This window comes from Bos indicus x Bos taurus, chromosome 1 (assembly GCF_003369695.1).
Source record: "Bos indicus x Bos taurus breed Angus x Brahman F1 hybrid chromosome 1, Bos_hybrid_MaternalHap_v2.0, whole genome shotgun sequence".
Classification (NCBI taxonomy): Eukaryota; Metazoa; Chordata; class Mammalia; order Artiodactyla; family Bovidae; genus Bos; species Bos indicus x Bos taurus.
The window spans coordinates 126,571,017-126,588,579 of record NC_040076.1 but is presented as its reverse complement, the minus strand read 5'-3'; the positions used below and the strand labels follow the sequence as shown (position 1 = coordinate 126,588,579).

The window sequence follows — 17,563 nt, the reverse complement described above, 5'->3', positions numbered from 1 at the left end:
TTTCTCTAGTTGTGGTGAGTGGGCTGCTCTTCACTGCAGTGGCTGGGCTTCTCTTGTGGTAGCTTCTTTTGTGAAGTGTGGGTTCTAGGGCACAGGCTCAGTAGTTGTGGCAGCCGTTTTAGTTGTTCCTCGGCATGCGGAATCTTCCCAGATCAGGGACTGAACCCGTGTCTCCTGCATTGGCAGGCAGATTCTTTACCACTGAGCCACCAAGGAAGCCCTCCCTGTACATTCTATTATGAAAACTTTCAAACATATAGAGAAGTTGAAAGAATTCACAATGAGCGCCTGTATACCCATTACCTAGATTTTACCATAGACATTTTAAACAGCTTTCAGTTCAGTTCAGTCGCTCAGTTGTGTCCAACTCTTTGTGACCTGATGGACTGCAGCACGCCAGGCTTCCCCTTCCATCACTAATTCCCGGAGCTTACTCAAACCCATGTCCATCAAGTCAGTGATGCCATCCAACATGTCATCTTCTGTCGTCCCCTTTTCCTCCCTCCTTCAATCTTTCCCAGCATCAGAGTCTTTTCTAGTGAGTCAGTTCTTCGCATCAGGTGGCCCAAGTATTGGAGTTTCCGCTTCAGCATCAGTCCTTCCAATGAATATTCAAGACTGATTTCCTTTAGGATGGACTGGTTGGATCTCCTTGCAGTCCAAGGGACTCTCAAGAGTCTTCTCCAACACCACAGTTCAAAAGCATCAGTTCTTCAGCACTCAGATTTCTTTATAAACAGCTTTATTGAGATATAACTTACTTTTTTAAATATTCATTTGGCTGCACTGGCTCTTAGTTGCAATGTGCGGGATCTTTTGTTGTGGCACGTGGGCTCAGTAGCTGCGGCCTGTGGGCTTACTTGCCCTGTGGCACTTGCAGTCTTAGTTCCCTGACCAGGAATCAAACCCACGTCCCAAGCAAGTTCTTAACCATTGGACCACTAGGGAAGTCCTGAGATATAATTTAAATACATAAAATTGACCATATAAAGTGTACAATCCAGTGGTTTCTAGTATATTCACAGATACGTGAACATTGTCACAGTTTTAGAATATTCTCTTCACCCCTAAAAGAAACCACCTGTCAATTAACAGTCACTCTCATTCCCCTTCTCCCAACCTTGCACGCATGCGTTCCTGCCCAGTTGCTCAGTCGTGTCCGACTTCTTGCAACCTTATGGACTGTAGCCTGCCAGGTTCCTCGTCCATGGGATTCTCCAGGCAAGAATACTGCAGTGGGTTGCTACGACCTCCTTCCTGACCCAGAGATCCAATCCTCATCTCCTATGTCTCCAGCATTGCAGGCAGATTCTTTGCCCGCTGTGCCACCTTTCCCAGTCTTAAACAACCACTAATCTACTTTCTGAATCTATGGAATCACCTATTTTAGACACTGCATATCAATGGAGTCATACAGTAAGTGGTCTTTGGTGACTTGTTTCTTTCACTTAGCATAATGTTTTTAAGGCTTATCCATGTTGTAACATTTATCCATGCTTTATTCTTTTTTATATAGTATTTCATTGTATATTATTAACATTTTATATGTGCTTTATCACCTGTCCATCCATCTATCCTTCCCCCTATGGATCCATGAATCCATCTTATATCTTTTATGTATTTCCGGTTTTTTAAGTCTTTCCACAACTCTCATTGCCTTTGCCTTGCACACCTTTCAATACAACTCATGTCACATTATCACATGGCCACCCTGGGAGCAACAGGGGCTGGGAGATGGAGTACTTAGCCTTCTGGCTCTACACAGAGGGACAAAGAGAAAAGGGAGCCTGGGAATGGATTTTTGTTACCTTGGCAGACAGCATTTCTCAATTTCGTCCACATCTCCCCCTCCAGATTCCCCTCCCACCATTGCATCTCACAGATCTTTTATTCTAGAAATCCGAAACTCCTTAAAGTTCCCTGGGCACCCCACGTTTTTCTGGACTCCAACTCTTACACTCATCCTTTACCCGGACAACCTTCTCTGTGTGACAGGTTCTTTCCTCCTAATTCAACTCAGCTGTCACCCTTCAGTGAAATATCCCCAACACACAAACACACACACACACCCTCTGGCCTCCCTTTGTTTGCTTTCCACTCCCATTTTGGCATTGACCCTCCTTTATTGAATTAACCTTTTGATCTGTCTCCACCAACCTGTAAATCCTCAGAGGCAGGGGCCAGGCCTTGTATATCTTGGTATCCCTAGAAATCACTGCAGGGGTGGCTCCACAAATATTTGTTGGATATTGAATGGAAAACGTCTGGTTACCATTGTTACTATTGTTTACCTGCCAAACATGTTTTGGGGCATGCAGGAAAGGAGACTTGGGAGTAAATACCTGGTTTGAAACAATGATGAGTAAGACTATATCCTGGGCCTCAGAGGACCTCCAGCACCCTTTCGTTCTGGGCAGATGTAACACTGGACAAGATGCCAGGACAACAGATGTAAACTGGTACTGTCCCGGGCAAACCGGAACATAAGGTCACCCAAATTACATGTCCACGTCTATGAAAACAGCAGTGCCACGCTGACTCATGACCAGCCTGTCAGACCAGTCACTTCCAGAATTTTCTTGCACGGGCCAATTACTCCTAATCAGTGCTTGGGTTATTCGTGTTTTTCATTGTTATTATCCATGTAAAAAAATCACCCATGAAATTTAATATTCCTAAGGTAGTACATACATTGTGCACATAAAAGAAACATATACTTGGGCTTCCCTGGTGGCCCAGTGGTTAAGAATCCGCCTTGCAATGCAGGATACATGGGTTAGATACCTGGTCCGGGAAGATCCCACATGCCACGGAGAAGCTAAGGCTGTGTGCCACAGTGACTGAGCCCACAGCTCCATGAGCTCCGCACACCGTGGAGCTCATGTTCTGCAATAAGAGAAGACACTGCAACTAGAAGCCCACCATCTACAATAAGAGAAAGCCTATGCACAGCAATGAAGACCCAATGCGGCCAAAAATACATTGAAAAAAATATATATATATACTTATGCAACCAGAAAGAAAAAAAATCACCCAATGAACAACAAAAACGTTTTTCAACCTTTTCTGGTGTACTAAATTCACATTTACAAACAGTATGCAAAACCCATTACATATATGCACTTCTTGGTATTAACATGTGACTCTGGTCTGTTGTCTTTACTGAAAGGCATTGGGTGTTTCCAGCCTGTGGCCATAATGGCACTATGAACATCTTGATGTAGATTCCTTTCCCTTTCTTCTGAGTCAATTCTTTGAGCTACTTGCTCCAAGTGATCTGGTTCTGGAACGAGAATGGTAGATACATCTTACTTACCTATTGGTCTGTGTCTGACCGCTCTCCTGAAAATCTGAGTCAAATCACAGAGCACATCTGTTTCTCAGAGCTCTGTCAATAATTGATGTTTTCATGTTTTCTGTATTAATAGGTGTTTATTGTGTTGCGATTCATGGGGTCGCAAAGAATCGGACACAACTGAGCGACTGAACTGAACTGAACTGAACTGAATTGTCATTTAGGATGTTGTTAGCATTTTTAAGTGCTGCAGAGGTTATACATTATATATATACATTATACTTTAAACAAAAGCAGCTTAGTTTTTATGAAAACACATTCTAATGTAAATATATACATTATAATTATAAGATTTGTTGCAGGTATTCGTTAAGTATTTGTTGAATGAATGAGTGAAATTATGCTGAGTTACAAAGAGAGATGCTGTGTGATTCTACTTAAATGAGGTACCTAGAATGGTCAAATTCATAAAGACAGAAAGTAGATGGCAGTTGCCAGGGCTTGGGGAGTGGAGGCAATGGGGAGTTGTTTAATGGGTACAGAGTTTCAGCTTTTAAAGATGAAAAGAATTTAGGAGATTCATTGCACAATGTGAATGTACTTACTAGTTGAACTGACCATTTAAAATGGTAAGATGGTAAATTGTGTATTATGTGTAATATATATATGTGTGTGCGTGTGTGTGTATGTCTTTGTGTGTGCTCAGTTGCTCAGAAATATCCAACTCTTTGCAATCCCATAGACTGTAGCCTGCCAGGCTCCGCTGTCCATGGGATTTCTGAGACAAAAATACTGGGATGGGTTGCCATTTCCCTCTCCAGGCGATCTTTCTGACCCAGGGATCGAATCTACATTTCCTACATTGGCAGGCAGATTTTTTTTTACCACTGAGTCACCTGAGAAGCCTGTAAAAAAAAAAAAAAACATATATATATATATATATATATATATATATATATATATATATATAAACCCAATGATCATTTGGTATATATTATCAGTGGCAGTGTGCCTATAATATATAGTCATTCATGTTAAATGAAGTTTCATGTGTGGAATTTTCTGATTTAAAATATTTGTGTTAATTTTTCAGTGCAGAGACAAATAGGCAAAGATGGCTGATGATAATATCATCACATGCCAAATAGACTAAAAAACTCTTATACAGATACTACTATGTGAGCATCCAATATTATCATTAAAGAGCTCTACCTTTTAAAAAATCATGCATCTAATTTTCTATTATCTTTGAATGAAAAGCAGAAGCACAATTTAGGGGCTCTTAGCAACAGCCATGTGAATTTTTCACCTAAGGATGAAGTGAGGAGACTAAAAGAGTTTGCTGCTGTGCTAAGTCGATCAGTCGTGTCCGACTCTTAGCAACCCCATGGACTGCAGCCTACCAGGCTCCTCCATCCATGGGATTTTCCAGGCAAGAGTACTGGAGTCGGGTGCCATTGCCTTCTCTGAAAAGAGTCTAGGTTTGATTTTGATCAAGAGACCAAAATCTCTTGATTTTCCCACTTCAAGAGTCACAGTATCTCTCTCCATCATAATGCACTCCAGCCAAGTCCTCTTAATGTCTCATTGGCTAAAATGGATTGCGTGGCTTGCCCTGACTACATCAGAGGCTATTGGGAAAGTTGGGGAATAGAACAGGTTAGACACGTGGCCACTCCAAGTAAATTAGGGTTCCCTCATAAGGAAAGAGAAGGAGAATGGGCATTGGGAAGGCATCAGCCGTGTCTGTTACACTCACATTAGTGTTTTTGTTTTGTTTTTTTGCTTGGGGCATTACAGGCTGGAACTAATGGTTATATGGCTCCTGAAATCCTAATGGAAAAAGCAAGTTATTCCTATCCTGTGGACTGGTTTGCAATGGGATGCAGTATTTATGAAATGGTTGCTGGACGAACACCATTCAGAGATTACAAGGAAAAAGTCAGTAAAGAGGATTTAAAGCAAAGAACACTGAAAGAGGAAGTCAGATTCCAACACAGTAACTTCACAGAGGAAGCAAAAGATATTTGCAGACTCTTCTTGGCTAAGACACCAGAGCAACGCTTAGGAAGCAGGTAACTATTATATAAAGATAATGTTTATATTATCTTATAAATAAATATTTATTGTCAGCATTGCCACAGGGATTTGGAGAATACTTTGGATTGATGATAAGGCCTTGGTATTAAATAATAGCAGTATTTTCTTATTATTTGCATATTGTGTGGTTAAGTATTTTCAACACTTTCAAATACTAGAAACACTTGATGTCCAACAGTCTCCAAAATACATTTTAAAGTGAAAAGGTGAGGTGCAAAGCAGCATACATTAAAAAGAAGAAAAATAATACATAATTCAAATAGTTGCATTGACTATTTCAAGCAGAGTATAGAAGGAATATATAGGATTGATTGAATTTACTTTTATTTTATCTTTTGCCTGCACTGTGTGTCATCAGTTCAGATCAGTCACTCAGTCCTGTCTGATTCTTTGCGATCCCACAGACTGCAGCATACCAGCCTTCCCTGTTATCACCAATTCCCAGAGCTTGCTTAGACTCATGTCCATCGAGTTGGTGATGCCATCCAACCATCTCCTCTGTTGTCCCCTTCTCCTTCCGCCTTCAATCTTTCCCAAAATCAGGGTCTTTTTCAATGAGTCCGTTCTTTGCATCAGGTGGCCAAAGTATTGGAGTTTCAGTTTCAGCATCAGTCCTTCCAATGAATATTTATGACTGATTTCCTTTAGGATGGACTGGTTGGATCTTCTTGCAGTCCAAGGGACTCTCAAGAGACTTCTCCAAACCACAGTTCAAAAGCATCAATTCTTCGGCACTCAGCTTTCTTCACAGTCCAACTCTCACATCCATACATGACCACTGGAAAAACCATGGCTTGGACCTTTGTCAGCAAAGGAATGTCTCTGTTTCTTAATATGCTGTCGAGGGTGATCATAGCTTTTCTTCCAAGGAATAAGAGCCTTTGAATTTCATGGCTGCAGTAACCATCTGCAGTGATTTTGGAGTCCAGGAAAATAAAGTCTCTCACTGTTTCCATTGTTTCCCCATCTATTTGCCATGAAGTGATGGACTGGATGCCATGATCTTCGTTTTTTTAACATTGAGTTTTAAGCCAGCTTTTTCACTCTCCTCTTTCACTTTCATTAAGAGGCTGTTTAGTTCCTCTTCACTTTCTGCCATAAGGGTGGTGTCATCTGTGTATCTGAGGTTATTGATATTTCTCCCTGCAATCTTGATTTCAGCTTGTGCTTCATCCAGTCCAGGATTTCTCATGATGTACTCTGCATATAAGTTAAATAAGCAGGGTGACAATATACAGCCTTGACGTACTCCTTTCCCAATTTGGAACCAGTCTGTTGTTCCATGTCCGGTACTAACTGTTGCTTCTTGACCTGCATACAGATTTCTCAGGAGGCAAGTAAGGTGGTCTGGTATTTCCATCCCTTGAAGAATATTCCACAGTTTGTTGTGATCCACACAGTCAAAGGCTTTGGTGTAGTCAATAAAGAAGAAGTAGATGTTTTTCTGGAATTCTCTTGCTTTTTCTATGATCCAACAGATGTTGGCAATTTAATCTCTGGTTCCTCTGCCTTGTCTAAATCCCGCTTGAACATCTGGAAGCTCATGGTTCACATACTGTTGAAGACTGGCTTGGAGAATTTTGAGTATTGCTTTGCTAGTGTGTGAGAATGAGTGCAATTGTGTGATAGTTTGAGCATTCTTTGGCATTGCCCTTTGGGATTGGAATGAAAACTGACCTTTTCTAGTCCTGTGGCCACTGCTGAGTTTTCCAAATTTGCTGGCATATTGAGTGCAGCACTTTCATAGCATCATCTTTTAGGACTTGAAATAGCTCAACTGGAATTCCATCACCTCCACTAGCTTTGTTTGTAGTGATGCTTCCTAAGGCTCACTTGACTTCACATTCCAGGACGTCTGGCTCTAGGTGAGTGATCACATCATTATGGTTATCTGGGTCATGAAGATCTTTTTTGTATAGTTCTTCTGTGTATTCTTGCCACCTCTTCTTAATATCTTCTGCTTCTGTTAGGTCCATACCGTTTCTGTCCTTTATTGTGCCCATCTTTGCATGAAATGTTCCCTTGGTATCTCTAATTTTCTTGAAGAGATCTCTCATCTTTCCCATTCTATTGCTTTCCTCTGTTTCTTTGCACCTATCGCTGAGGAAGGCTTTCTTATCTCTCCTTGCTATTCTTTGGAACTCTGTATTCGAATGTGTGTATCTTTCCTTTTCTCCTTTGCCTTTAGCATCTCTTCTTTTCTCAGATATTTATAAGACCTCCTCAGACAACCATTTTGCCTTTTTGCATTTCTTTTTCTTGAGTCTTGATCACTGCCTCCTGTACAATGTCATGAACCTCCGTCCATAGTTCATCAGGCACTCTATCAGATCTAATCCCTTGAATCTATTTGTCACTTCCACTGTATAATTGTTAGGGATTTGATTTAGGCCATACCTGAATGGTCTAGTGGTTTTCCCTACTTTCTTCAATTTAAGTCTGAATTTGGCAATAAATAGTTCATGATCTGTGCCACTGTCTGCTCCCAGTCTTGTTTTTGCTGACTGTATAGATCTTCTCCACTTTGGCTGCAAAGAATATAATCAATCTGATTTCAGTATTGACCATCTGGTGGTGTCCATGTGTAGAGTCTTCTCTTATGTTGTTGGAAGAGGGTGCTTGCTATGACTGGTGAGTTCTCTTGGCAAAACTCTGTTAGCCTTTGCCCTGCTTCATTTCGTATTCCAAGGCCAAACTTGCCTGTTACTCCAGGTATCTTTTGACTTCCTACTTTTGAATTCCAGTCCCCTATGAGATGGTGATGGACAAGGAGGCCTGGTGTGCTGCGATTCATGGGGTCGCAAAGAGTCAGACACGACTGAGCAACTGAACTGAACTGAACTGACTGATGATGAAAATGATATCTTTTTTTAGGTGTTTGTTCTAGAAGATCTTGTAGGTCTTCGTAGAACCATTCAGCTTCAGCTTCTTCAGCATTACTGGTCGGGGCATAGACTTGGTTTTCTGTGATACTGAATGGTTTGCCTTGGAAAGAGACAGAGATCATTCTGTCATTTTTGAGATTGCACCCAAGTACTGCATTTTGGACTGTTTTGTTGACTATAAGGGCTACTCCATTTCTTCTATGGGCTTCTTGCCCACAGTAGTAGATATAATGGTCATCTGAATTAAATTCACCCATTCCAGTCCATTTTAGTTCACTGATTCCTAAAATGTCGATGTTCACTCTTGCCATCTCCTATTTGACCACTTCTAATTTACCCTGATTCATGGAACTAACATTCCAGGTTCCTATGCAATTTTGCTCTTTGCAGCATTGAACTTTATTTTCATCACCAGTCACATCCATAACTGGGCATTTTTTTCACTTTGGCTCCATCTCTTCATTCTTTCTGGAGTTATTTCTCCACTCTTCTTCAGTAGCACATTGGGCACCCACTGACCTGGGGAGTTCATCTTTCAGTGTCGTATCTTTTTGCCTTTTCATACTGTTCCTTCGATTCTCAAGGCAAGCATACTGAAGTGATTTGCCATTGCCTTCTCCGTGTGTCATATGGGATCTTAGTTCACCAACCAGGGCTCAAACCCATGCCCTCTGCAATGGAGGCATGGAGTCTTAACCACTGGATAGCCAGGGGAGTCCCAGGATTAACTGACCTAAAAAGAGAGAAATTGAGAGAGCTGGCGACAGGGATACAAAATAACAATTTTCATTCAGTTCAGTTCAGTTCAGTCGCTCAGTTGTGTCCGACTCTTTGCGACCCCATGAATTGCAGCATGACAGGCCTCCCTGTCCACCACCAACTCCCAGAGTTCACTCAGACTCACATCCATCGAGTCGGTGATGCCATCCAGCCATCTCATCCTCTGTCGTCCCCTTCTCCTCCTGCCCCCAATCCCTCCCAGCATCAGAGTCCTTTCCAGTGAGTCAACTCTTCGCATGAGGTGGCCAAAGTACTGGAGTTTCAGCTTTAGCATCATTCCTTCCAAAGAAATCCCAGGGCTGATCTCCTTCAGAATGGACTGGTTGCTTGAATTTTGAGCTATGTGAATAAATTATTACTCAAAAATGAGTAAAACTTAAAATAAAAGCCATCAGTACAGATAGCCATAGTTCTGGGAAATTCTGCCCCTTTTAAACATCTCTGTAAAATACCATCAATCAGTCAATAGATATTTAATAAGTACATATGATGTTGCCAGGTATGTTAAGTACAGTTGAAATTAGTTTTGAGAAAAGTCAAGTTTTATTGCTTACAATGGAGTAATAAGATCAAGATATTTTAGAAGAAAAAAATTACAAAAGCTGACCTGTGATAGCACCCTCGGCAGCAAGTAATTGTGTTACGTAGGGGGAAAACCAAGATTTTTCGAGTCACAGAGATAGACTCACATCCCAGCTCTGCTACATACTGGTCATTTTATCCCCAGCAATTGAATTATTTTCTCTGAGTCTCAATATCCTAATATATAAAATGAGATTTTTGTGGGCGTGATGGTTAATTTTGTGTCTCAACTTGACTAGGCCACAGTACTCAGATATTTGATCAAACATTATTCCAGATGTTTCTGTGCAGGTATTTTTAGGCAAGATTAATATATAAACACATGAGTAAAGCAGGTTATTCTTCATTATGTGAACGAGCCTCTTGCTATCCATTTGAAGGCCTTAATAGAAAAGAACTGGCTTCCCTGGGAGAAGAGGGAATTCTGCCAGCAAACTATCTTTAAACTTGAACTGCACCTCTTCCCTGGGTCTCCAGCCACACAGCCTACCTTGCAGAATGTGAACTTGCCAAACCTCCACAGTCGCCTGAGCCAGTTCTTTAAAATAAACCTCTCTCTCTCTCTTTATCATATACATATTGCTGGGAGAGGAAAGAACTTTTCTTCTACCTTCCTTAGGTTTAGGAATGGAGGCCTGAAAATTAAACTGCCGGAAGATGATTAACAAGAGACAGATTTTTATTTACATTCATACCCGGAGTTCACAGAAAATTGTGGCTAGGAGGCAGTTAGAATTTCAGGCTTACACACCATCCTAATAGGGAAGGTGGATGGGGAGAAGGTTACTTACCAGAAAACAAATGATTTCTTTGAAATGGTGGGGGAAGGGCACTTATGGGAGAGCAGTTGACTTTTAGGAAAGATAAATGGCCCTTAGGAGACTAGATGGGAGATATGATATCTTTGTGACAATGTCTATTTATGTGTGGTGCTGACTTCTCTCAGTGGTGATAAGAGTCAGTCTTACCTGATTTCAAAACTCTGAAACTCCTGGGGAGAGGATTTATGAGTTAGGTATTTTTCCAAGGCTCTGCTTATCTTAAAGGCAGACAAGGGGACTTCAAAACCTGCATCTGTTGACTCTCAAATACCTACAGCACAGCTCAGTTGTGTCCGATGCTTTTGACCCCATGATCTATATAGTCCATGGAATTATCCAGGCCAGAATACTGAAGTGGGGACCTGGGTTGGGTAGCCTTTCCAACCCAGGGATCAAACCCAGGTCTCCCGCATTGCAGGCAGATTCTTCACCAGCTGAGCCACAGGGAAGCACAAGAATACTGGTGTGGGTAGCCTATCACTTCTCCAGCAGATCTTCCCAACCCAGGAATTGAACTGGGGTCTCCTGCATTACAGCCAGATTCTTTACCAACTGAGCTATCAGGGAAGCCCAGTTTTTATGTCACTGGCGTGCATTCTGGACCCCTTCAACATCCTTTTGGTTCTGTTTTTCTAAAGAACCCTAACTCACTCAGTGGGATATTTTGAGGCTTAGATATAATACATGCAAGGTTAGATTCTTTACCATCTGAGCCTACAGGGAGGTTAGATATAATGTATGTTAGGAATCATTCAATAAATGATAGCAATTATTAAGTAGTCCTAAGAGTGATATCAGCTAATGTTTTAACTCACCTATGAGTTTATGTGTCTTAAATTACTTGGATTGAATTTTCAAAATCTAAAAACATATAACAAATAGAAAGTTACAACCATAAAGTAATATGACTGATTTTTAAAATTACCAAAACTTGGGGGGCGAAATTAAAATCCTCTGAGTAGTTGTCATGGAAGCTCTAGAACAAGGCTGCCTTAGCGTACAATGCTTTTGTATGGAGGCAAGCTTTTGATTTTTGACCTGATTTTTTAAAACAGTGAAACAAAATGTATTTATAATGACTTTCAAAACATTTCAAAGATAACCAAACTTACAGAGGAGTATTTTGAAATGAGATGAAACCCTACATTGATGGGAAGTAAAATCTGGAAGTGATTTTCTTGTGTAGATTTCAACATGGTTGTATTAATGTGGTCAGAATAGGCCATGTTGTGATAACAGGCAAATCCCAAAGTCTCAGCCACTTTAAAGTATTATTTCTCATTCACACGAAGTCCTTTATATGTCCAGTGGTTCTCCAGCGTATTTCCTTTCAGAGCGGTGACTCAAAGCTCCAGGCTACCTCCATCTTTCAGCTCCACTGGAACTTGTGGGTTTCGGTTGCTATGGCAACACAAGTGCATGTAGAACACCTGGGAGCTTTGTCCTGCCTCAGACCCACTTCACAGGTCAGTTCAGACACACTTCTGTTAGCCAGAAAGAATCCTTGGGCCCTAAGAGCCAGGAGGCTGTCTCGTATTGCCTTCTATCTGCCCAGGAAGGAGGAGAGGAGAACTGAATATGGTGACCACTGATCATCTCTACCATCCTGGATTTCAAGCACATGCAGGGGGTGGGAAGCGGGGGTGGAGTGTCAACAGTGGCCAAGGCACTGGAAGAAGTGAACAGTCTCTTTAGATCACCTCCCTGAAGGAAACACGACCCACTCGTTGTGTTTGAATAAAAATCTATCTCAATACTTTATAAGCACACTTTGAATCTATAAAATGAAACATTGACCAACCTCTTTAGGAAAACACCACCTTAAAGCACCATATCATGGCCTGAAGCTGCTCTGTCAAGCGAAACCTTTTTAAAAAGCATCTGTTGTTGAGACTGTTTTGAATAAAAGCTGTTTACAACATTAGAGCGAAGGCATATAAAAACCAGCTGTTCAGTGAAAGAGAAAACCTTCCAACATTTTCATTTCAACTCTTTGTATTTTTTAAACATTCATTCAGACGAGATAACGTTTGATTACTGTCGTGGGCATCCTGCAAAGACAGCAAATGCCTAGACAGAGTGTTACACAGCGGAGAGGTCAAGTGCCCCCCTCACTGTTGCATTCACGAGCATTTGAAAGAAATTAAAAACCCTGCTCTTTTAGACATCACTCAAGGGAATCTCCTCTTTTGCCTTTATGTGGGGTTTGTGAGTTAATTTTGCAGAGAGGCCAAAAACCTTTTTGACACAGGGACTCCAGATAGAGTCAACTATGGTGTTTTCCAATAAAATAAAAAGTGAAGACTCAAGTACTTTGCAGGATTTATTCTGATCAGATAGTGCAGACAAGGACAAATAACCATGTAAGTCTCTGACTTAAGCGCTTCTCCAAGACACAATTTTGGGCCAATTCAGGTTCTTGGCAGACCAAACCCCACAGTGTGGTCCTTGTGTATGGGCAGCTGGTATCTTTTCTTCAATGATTGTTACCAAAAAATCCATTGTAATCTGTGTGGGGCTTGGTAACACAAGAGCCCCTGTCAGTGCTCTGAAATGTATTTAATAAGCAGAAGTCTCCCTGGAGCTGCTGATTTGGCTATTAGAAAAGGTGCTGCTTCCTTCAATAGCCTCTTCTATTAGTCCAAAGGGCACAGCATGATGATGCGTCAAAAGAACCCTGAGCAGGGACTTCCCTAGTGGCTCAGGGGTTAAGATTCCCACTCCCACTGCAGAGGGCCTGGGTTCAATCCCTGGTCAGGGAACCTGGAGCTCCCCTGAGACAACTAAAGATCCCATGTGCCGCAACTAAGACCCAGTGTAACCAAATAAATAAAACTTAAAAAATAAAATAAATTTTAAAAGAGCCCTAAAGAAAGCTGCCAGGGAAATGTTTAAGAGTCAACTGACCTTCACACAATTTCTAATTCCACAACTGAGGCTAAACATCACTCGTGCCAAAGAACCAAGTGAGCAGCCCCATGGTGGCCTAGACACAGAGGGAAAGAACAGAAGTTGGAGAGCCTAGTCTTCTGTTGTTAGCATCAGCAACCAGAGGCATTTATTGGAAAGGGGCAAAAGGCATGGGCCCTGCCCTCTAGGGGCACCTGGTGGGAGATGTTGAGGAACATGAGGGAAACCTCAACGTGGCCCATTGTGTCCTTGTCTGTCTGTGACTAGTTGCAAAAAAGGCAGCAGTTGGTCCTTCTTAATGGACAAACCAAGGCCATCTGGGCCTAGTTGAGATGTTAGTTGAGAACTGTACATTTGGGGGGACTTCCCTGGTGGTTCAGTGGCTAAGAATTTGCCTTCCAATGCAAGGGACACAGATTTGATCCCTGATCAGGGAATTAAGAGCTCACATGCCATGGGGCAACCAAGCCAGAGCACTCTAGAGCCTGTGCACTGCAACAAGATTGCCTGTGCCACAAGCAACCAAGAACCAACGCAGCCGAAAAAACTAAATAAATATTTTAAAAAAGAGACAGTCATCAATGAAAAAACTGCATTTTTAAAATTATACGCGATTTTTAAAACTATACATCATTCTACTGATGCATGGTGTTAATGTCTGCTATACAGCAAAGTGATTCAAATAAGGTAAGGTGAAGTCGCTCATGCGACACCACATGCTGTAGCTTAATCAAGCTCCTCCATCCATGGGATTTTCCAGGCAAGAGTACTGGAGTGGGTTGCCATTTCCTTCTCCAGAGGATCTTCCCCACCCAGGGTTCAAACCCAGGTCTCCCACATTGTAGGCAGACGCTTTACCATCTGAGCCACCAGGGAAGTCAGTTATACATATATAAACATATTCCTTTTCATATTCTTTCCCATGATGGTTTATTACAGGATACTGAATATAGTTCCCTATGTTACCCAAAAGGACTGTGTTGTTTATCCATTCTATATATAACAGCTTGCATCTGCTAATCCCAAACTCCCCACCCACCCACCCCCACCTCTTGGCAACCACAAGTCTGTTGTCTAGATTTGTGAGTTTCTTTCTGTTTCCTGCATAAGAAAACTCTGCATCTTGATGTGAAGACTGGCTCGGCAAGTTCCCCATGGTTACTGAGCTCCTGGGCGCTCTCCTTTATCCAAGTTAAATCTGCTCAGAGTGACTTTAAAGGTGCCCTCTTGACCTCTGGTACAGTGCGTTCATACCTGCCAGCAGCCATCAAGGTGGTACAAGCTCCTTTCTCATGGCACCTGGTCCCATCCTAACTCCTCTGTTGTCTTCAAGACACACAGACCTGAGGTTCATTCCTGATATACTTGGAATAGAATTTTAGCTCTAGTCTAGTTCTGACACATTTAAAATCTATCTGATTCCAACCCCCATTCCTTGAATATACTTCAATAAAACTGACTGAACAACAACAAAAGAAAAAGAGAAAAAAATTGTTTGAACCTGATACTGCAAAACAGCTCCCCTACTTTTTAAAACATTTCTTGAAAACTTGGACTTAAGAAAATCAAGAGGGGACTTCCCTGATGGTCCCTTCTCACTCACAATGAATAGGGCCCAGACTCAATTCCTGGTTGCGGAACTAGATCTCACATACCACAACTAAAAAAATATATCCCATATGCCACAACTAAAATATGGTGCAGCCAAATAAATATCTTCCTTTAAAAAAAAGAACCAAGAGAAGTGTATGGCAGACCACCCTTGACATAATCCCCAAAGATCTCCACCTCTTGCCGTCCACACCCTTGAGTAACCCCTTCCCTTAAGGATGGGCTGAGCTGACTGACTTGCTTCTACCAAATAGAATAGGCTAGAAGTAAGGAGATGTCACTTCCAAGATTAGGTAATAACAAGAAGAGGCTCACATGGTGAGGGGGGTACTTTCCAGTAACCATGTCAGTGAGCTTGGAAGCAGATTACCCCTGTCACTGACCCCCTAGTCAAACCTTCAGATGAGACCACAGCCCTGACCGATAGCTTTACTGTGATGTCACTAGAGACCTTGAGCCAGAAGTGCCTGCCTGGTTTATCAGAGCCTAGATACTTGCCCCACAGAAACTGTGAGATAATAGCAAATGTTTGTTGTTTTAAGTCACTAAGTGTTGGGGCTATCTGTTACACAGCAAAAGATAACTAACACAAAAGGTTACTCAACTAGAAACACACTTTCCCCCCTTATTATAAGGCAAATACCAGAATAATTTCTAGCATTGGGAAGAAGGGCTTGAAAACAAATAATGAAAGTCATGAGTATCAAATGTATGCTCATTTATGCTACTAAAAATTGCTAATGGGTTATTTTAAAGTCTTTAAATATTATTGTGGCAGTTGGGGGAGGTAGGTGGGGTTCTTAGAAATTGTGTCATATGAACAGTAAGGAGATATGACTGCTATCTTTTAAAAAGTAAGTGGTGATCAGGTGAGGAAAGACATGCTTAACTTGTTCTCTCTAACCCTGAAGGACAAAGCAAGAGGATGTGACTGGAAGTTGTAGGCAAGCAGGTTCTGGCCCCACTGAATTTTGCTGGTGTTTCCGTGAAACACCATGAACAAAAGTCATGCCAAACTGCCTGACTCTAAAAATTACATCTAAAGTGAAAGTGGTCTACAAACAATGAAAATGCTACTGAATGCATATGGTAGAATTGTGGAGTGATTTTTAAAGATGTTATTTTTCTAAATTATTATTTTTATATCATCTTTGCAATGAGAATGAAATGTAATTCTAGGAAAAGAATACCACATGCTTTGTATTGCTAGAAGAGTTCCTCTTTGGGTTTGTTACTATGTCTCAGGCTGACCGTCTCCTTTCTTCACAGAGAAAAGTCTGATGATCCCAGGAAACACCATTTCTTCAAAACCATCAATTTTCCTCGCCTGGAAGCCGGCCTAGTTGAACCTCCATTTGTGCCAGACCCATCAGTGGTTTATGCCAAAGACATCAATGAAATCGATGATTTCTCTGAGGTTCGAGGAGTTGAATTTGATGATAACGATAAGCAGTTCTTTCAAAGGTTTGCAACAGGTGCTGTCCCCATAGCTTGGCAGGAAGAGATTATAGAAACGGGACTGTTTGCAGAATTGAATGACCCCAACAGGCCCGCAGGTTGTGGGGAGGGTTCATCCAGGTCTGGCGTATGTTTGTTATTATAAGTTGTTGTCTCTACCAGACCAGCAGCAGGAGTCTCAGCTGACAGAATCCTCGAATGTTCTTAATACATGAAATCTGTTGTGAAGGACTGATCAATCAGGAGGGGTACCTCAACTACAGAACAGTTCAAAAGACAAATGAACTCACCACTAGGACATATTTGCTCTCCTTCCTTCCCTCCTTTCCTCCCTTCTTCTTTTCCTCCCTACCTTACTTCTTTATTCTTTCTTTCTTCCTTCACAAAGAAAAGTACAGTCTCGGTTTTCACTGAGTGCTGGGAAAAGGAGCCCTCAGATTTGTTTTGATAAAGTAAAAGCCTGAGCCTTCGCCATCATGCCCTTGAAAATGACGTCAAGTCCTAGGAACAGAGGATGGAGCTTTGGGGTATGCTCAGAAAAATGAGCATTTTCAATTCTTAGTAAATAATCATTTTAGTTTTTCTTTGTTTATATCTTTTCTTCCTTTCATCTTTCAGTATTTCTTCCCCTTCTGTACTTATGAAAAGGATTTTAAACCTGAAAATAAATATTTCTGACTTCCTTCTCCCCTGTTTAAAAAAAAAAAAGGGAGTGGATTGTAATATTTTGGAAATATTTCAGATCACAAAATAATTTTTAATTTGCAGAATGTCTCTTTTTCATATTTTTGAAATATTCTACCATTATAATGTTCAGTTCAGTTCAGTCGCTCAGTCGTGTTTGACTCTTTGCGACCGCATGAATCGCAGCACGCCACGCCTCCCTGTCCATCACCAACTCCCAGAGTTCACTCAGACTCACGTCCATCGAGTCGGTGATTTCATCCAGCCATCTCATCCTCTGTCGTCCCCTTCTCCTCCTGCCCCCAATCCCTCCCAGCATCAGAGTCTTTTCCAATGAGTCAACTCTTCACATAAAGTGGCCAAAGTACTGGAGTTTCAGCTTTAGCATCATTCCTTCCAAAGAACACCCAGAACTGATCTCCTTTAGAATGGACTGG

The 17,563-nt window shown here is 41.5% G+C and overlaps 1 protein-coding gene across 1 annotated transcript in view; it reads left to right on the top strand.

Annotated features, from left to right (window-relative positions):
* Nucleotides 1-17,150, top strand: part of GRK7 (G protein-coupled receptor kinase 7) — a 40,294-nt gene extending 23,144 nt beyond the window's left edge. Inside the window, exons 3-4 of the mRNA XM_027552536.1 lie at nt 5,096-5,370; nt 16,254-17,150. Coding sequence (XP_027408337.1) covers nt 5,096-5,370; nt 16,254-16,587 — 609 coding nt within the window. The 3' untranslated portion in view covers nt 16,588-17,150. The remainder of the gene's footprint in view (nt 1-5,095; nt 5,371-16,253) is intronic.
* Nucleotides 17,151-17,563: the final 413 nt, after the last annotated feature.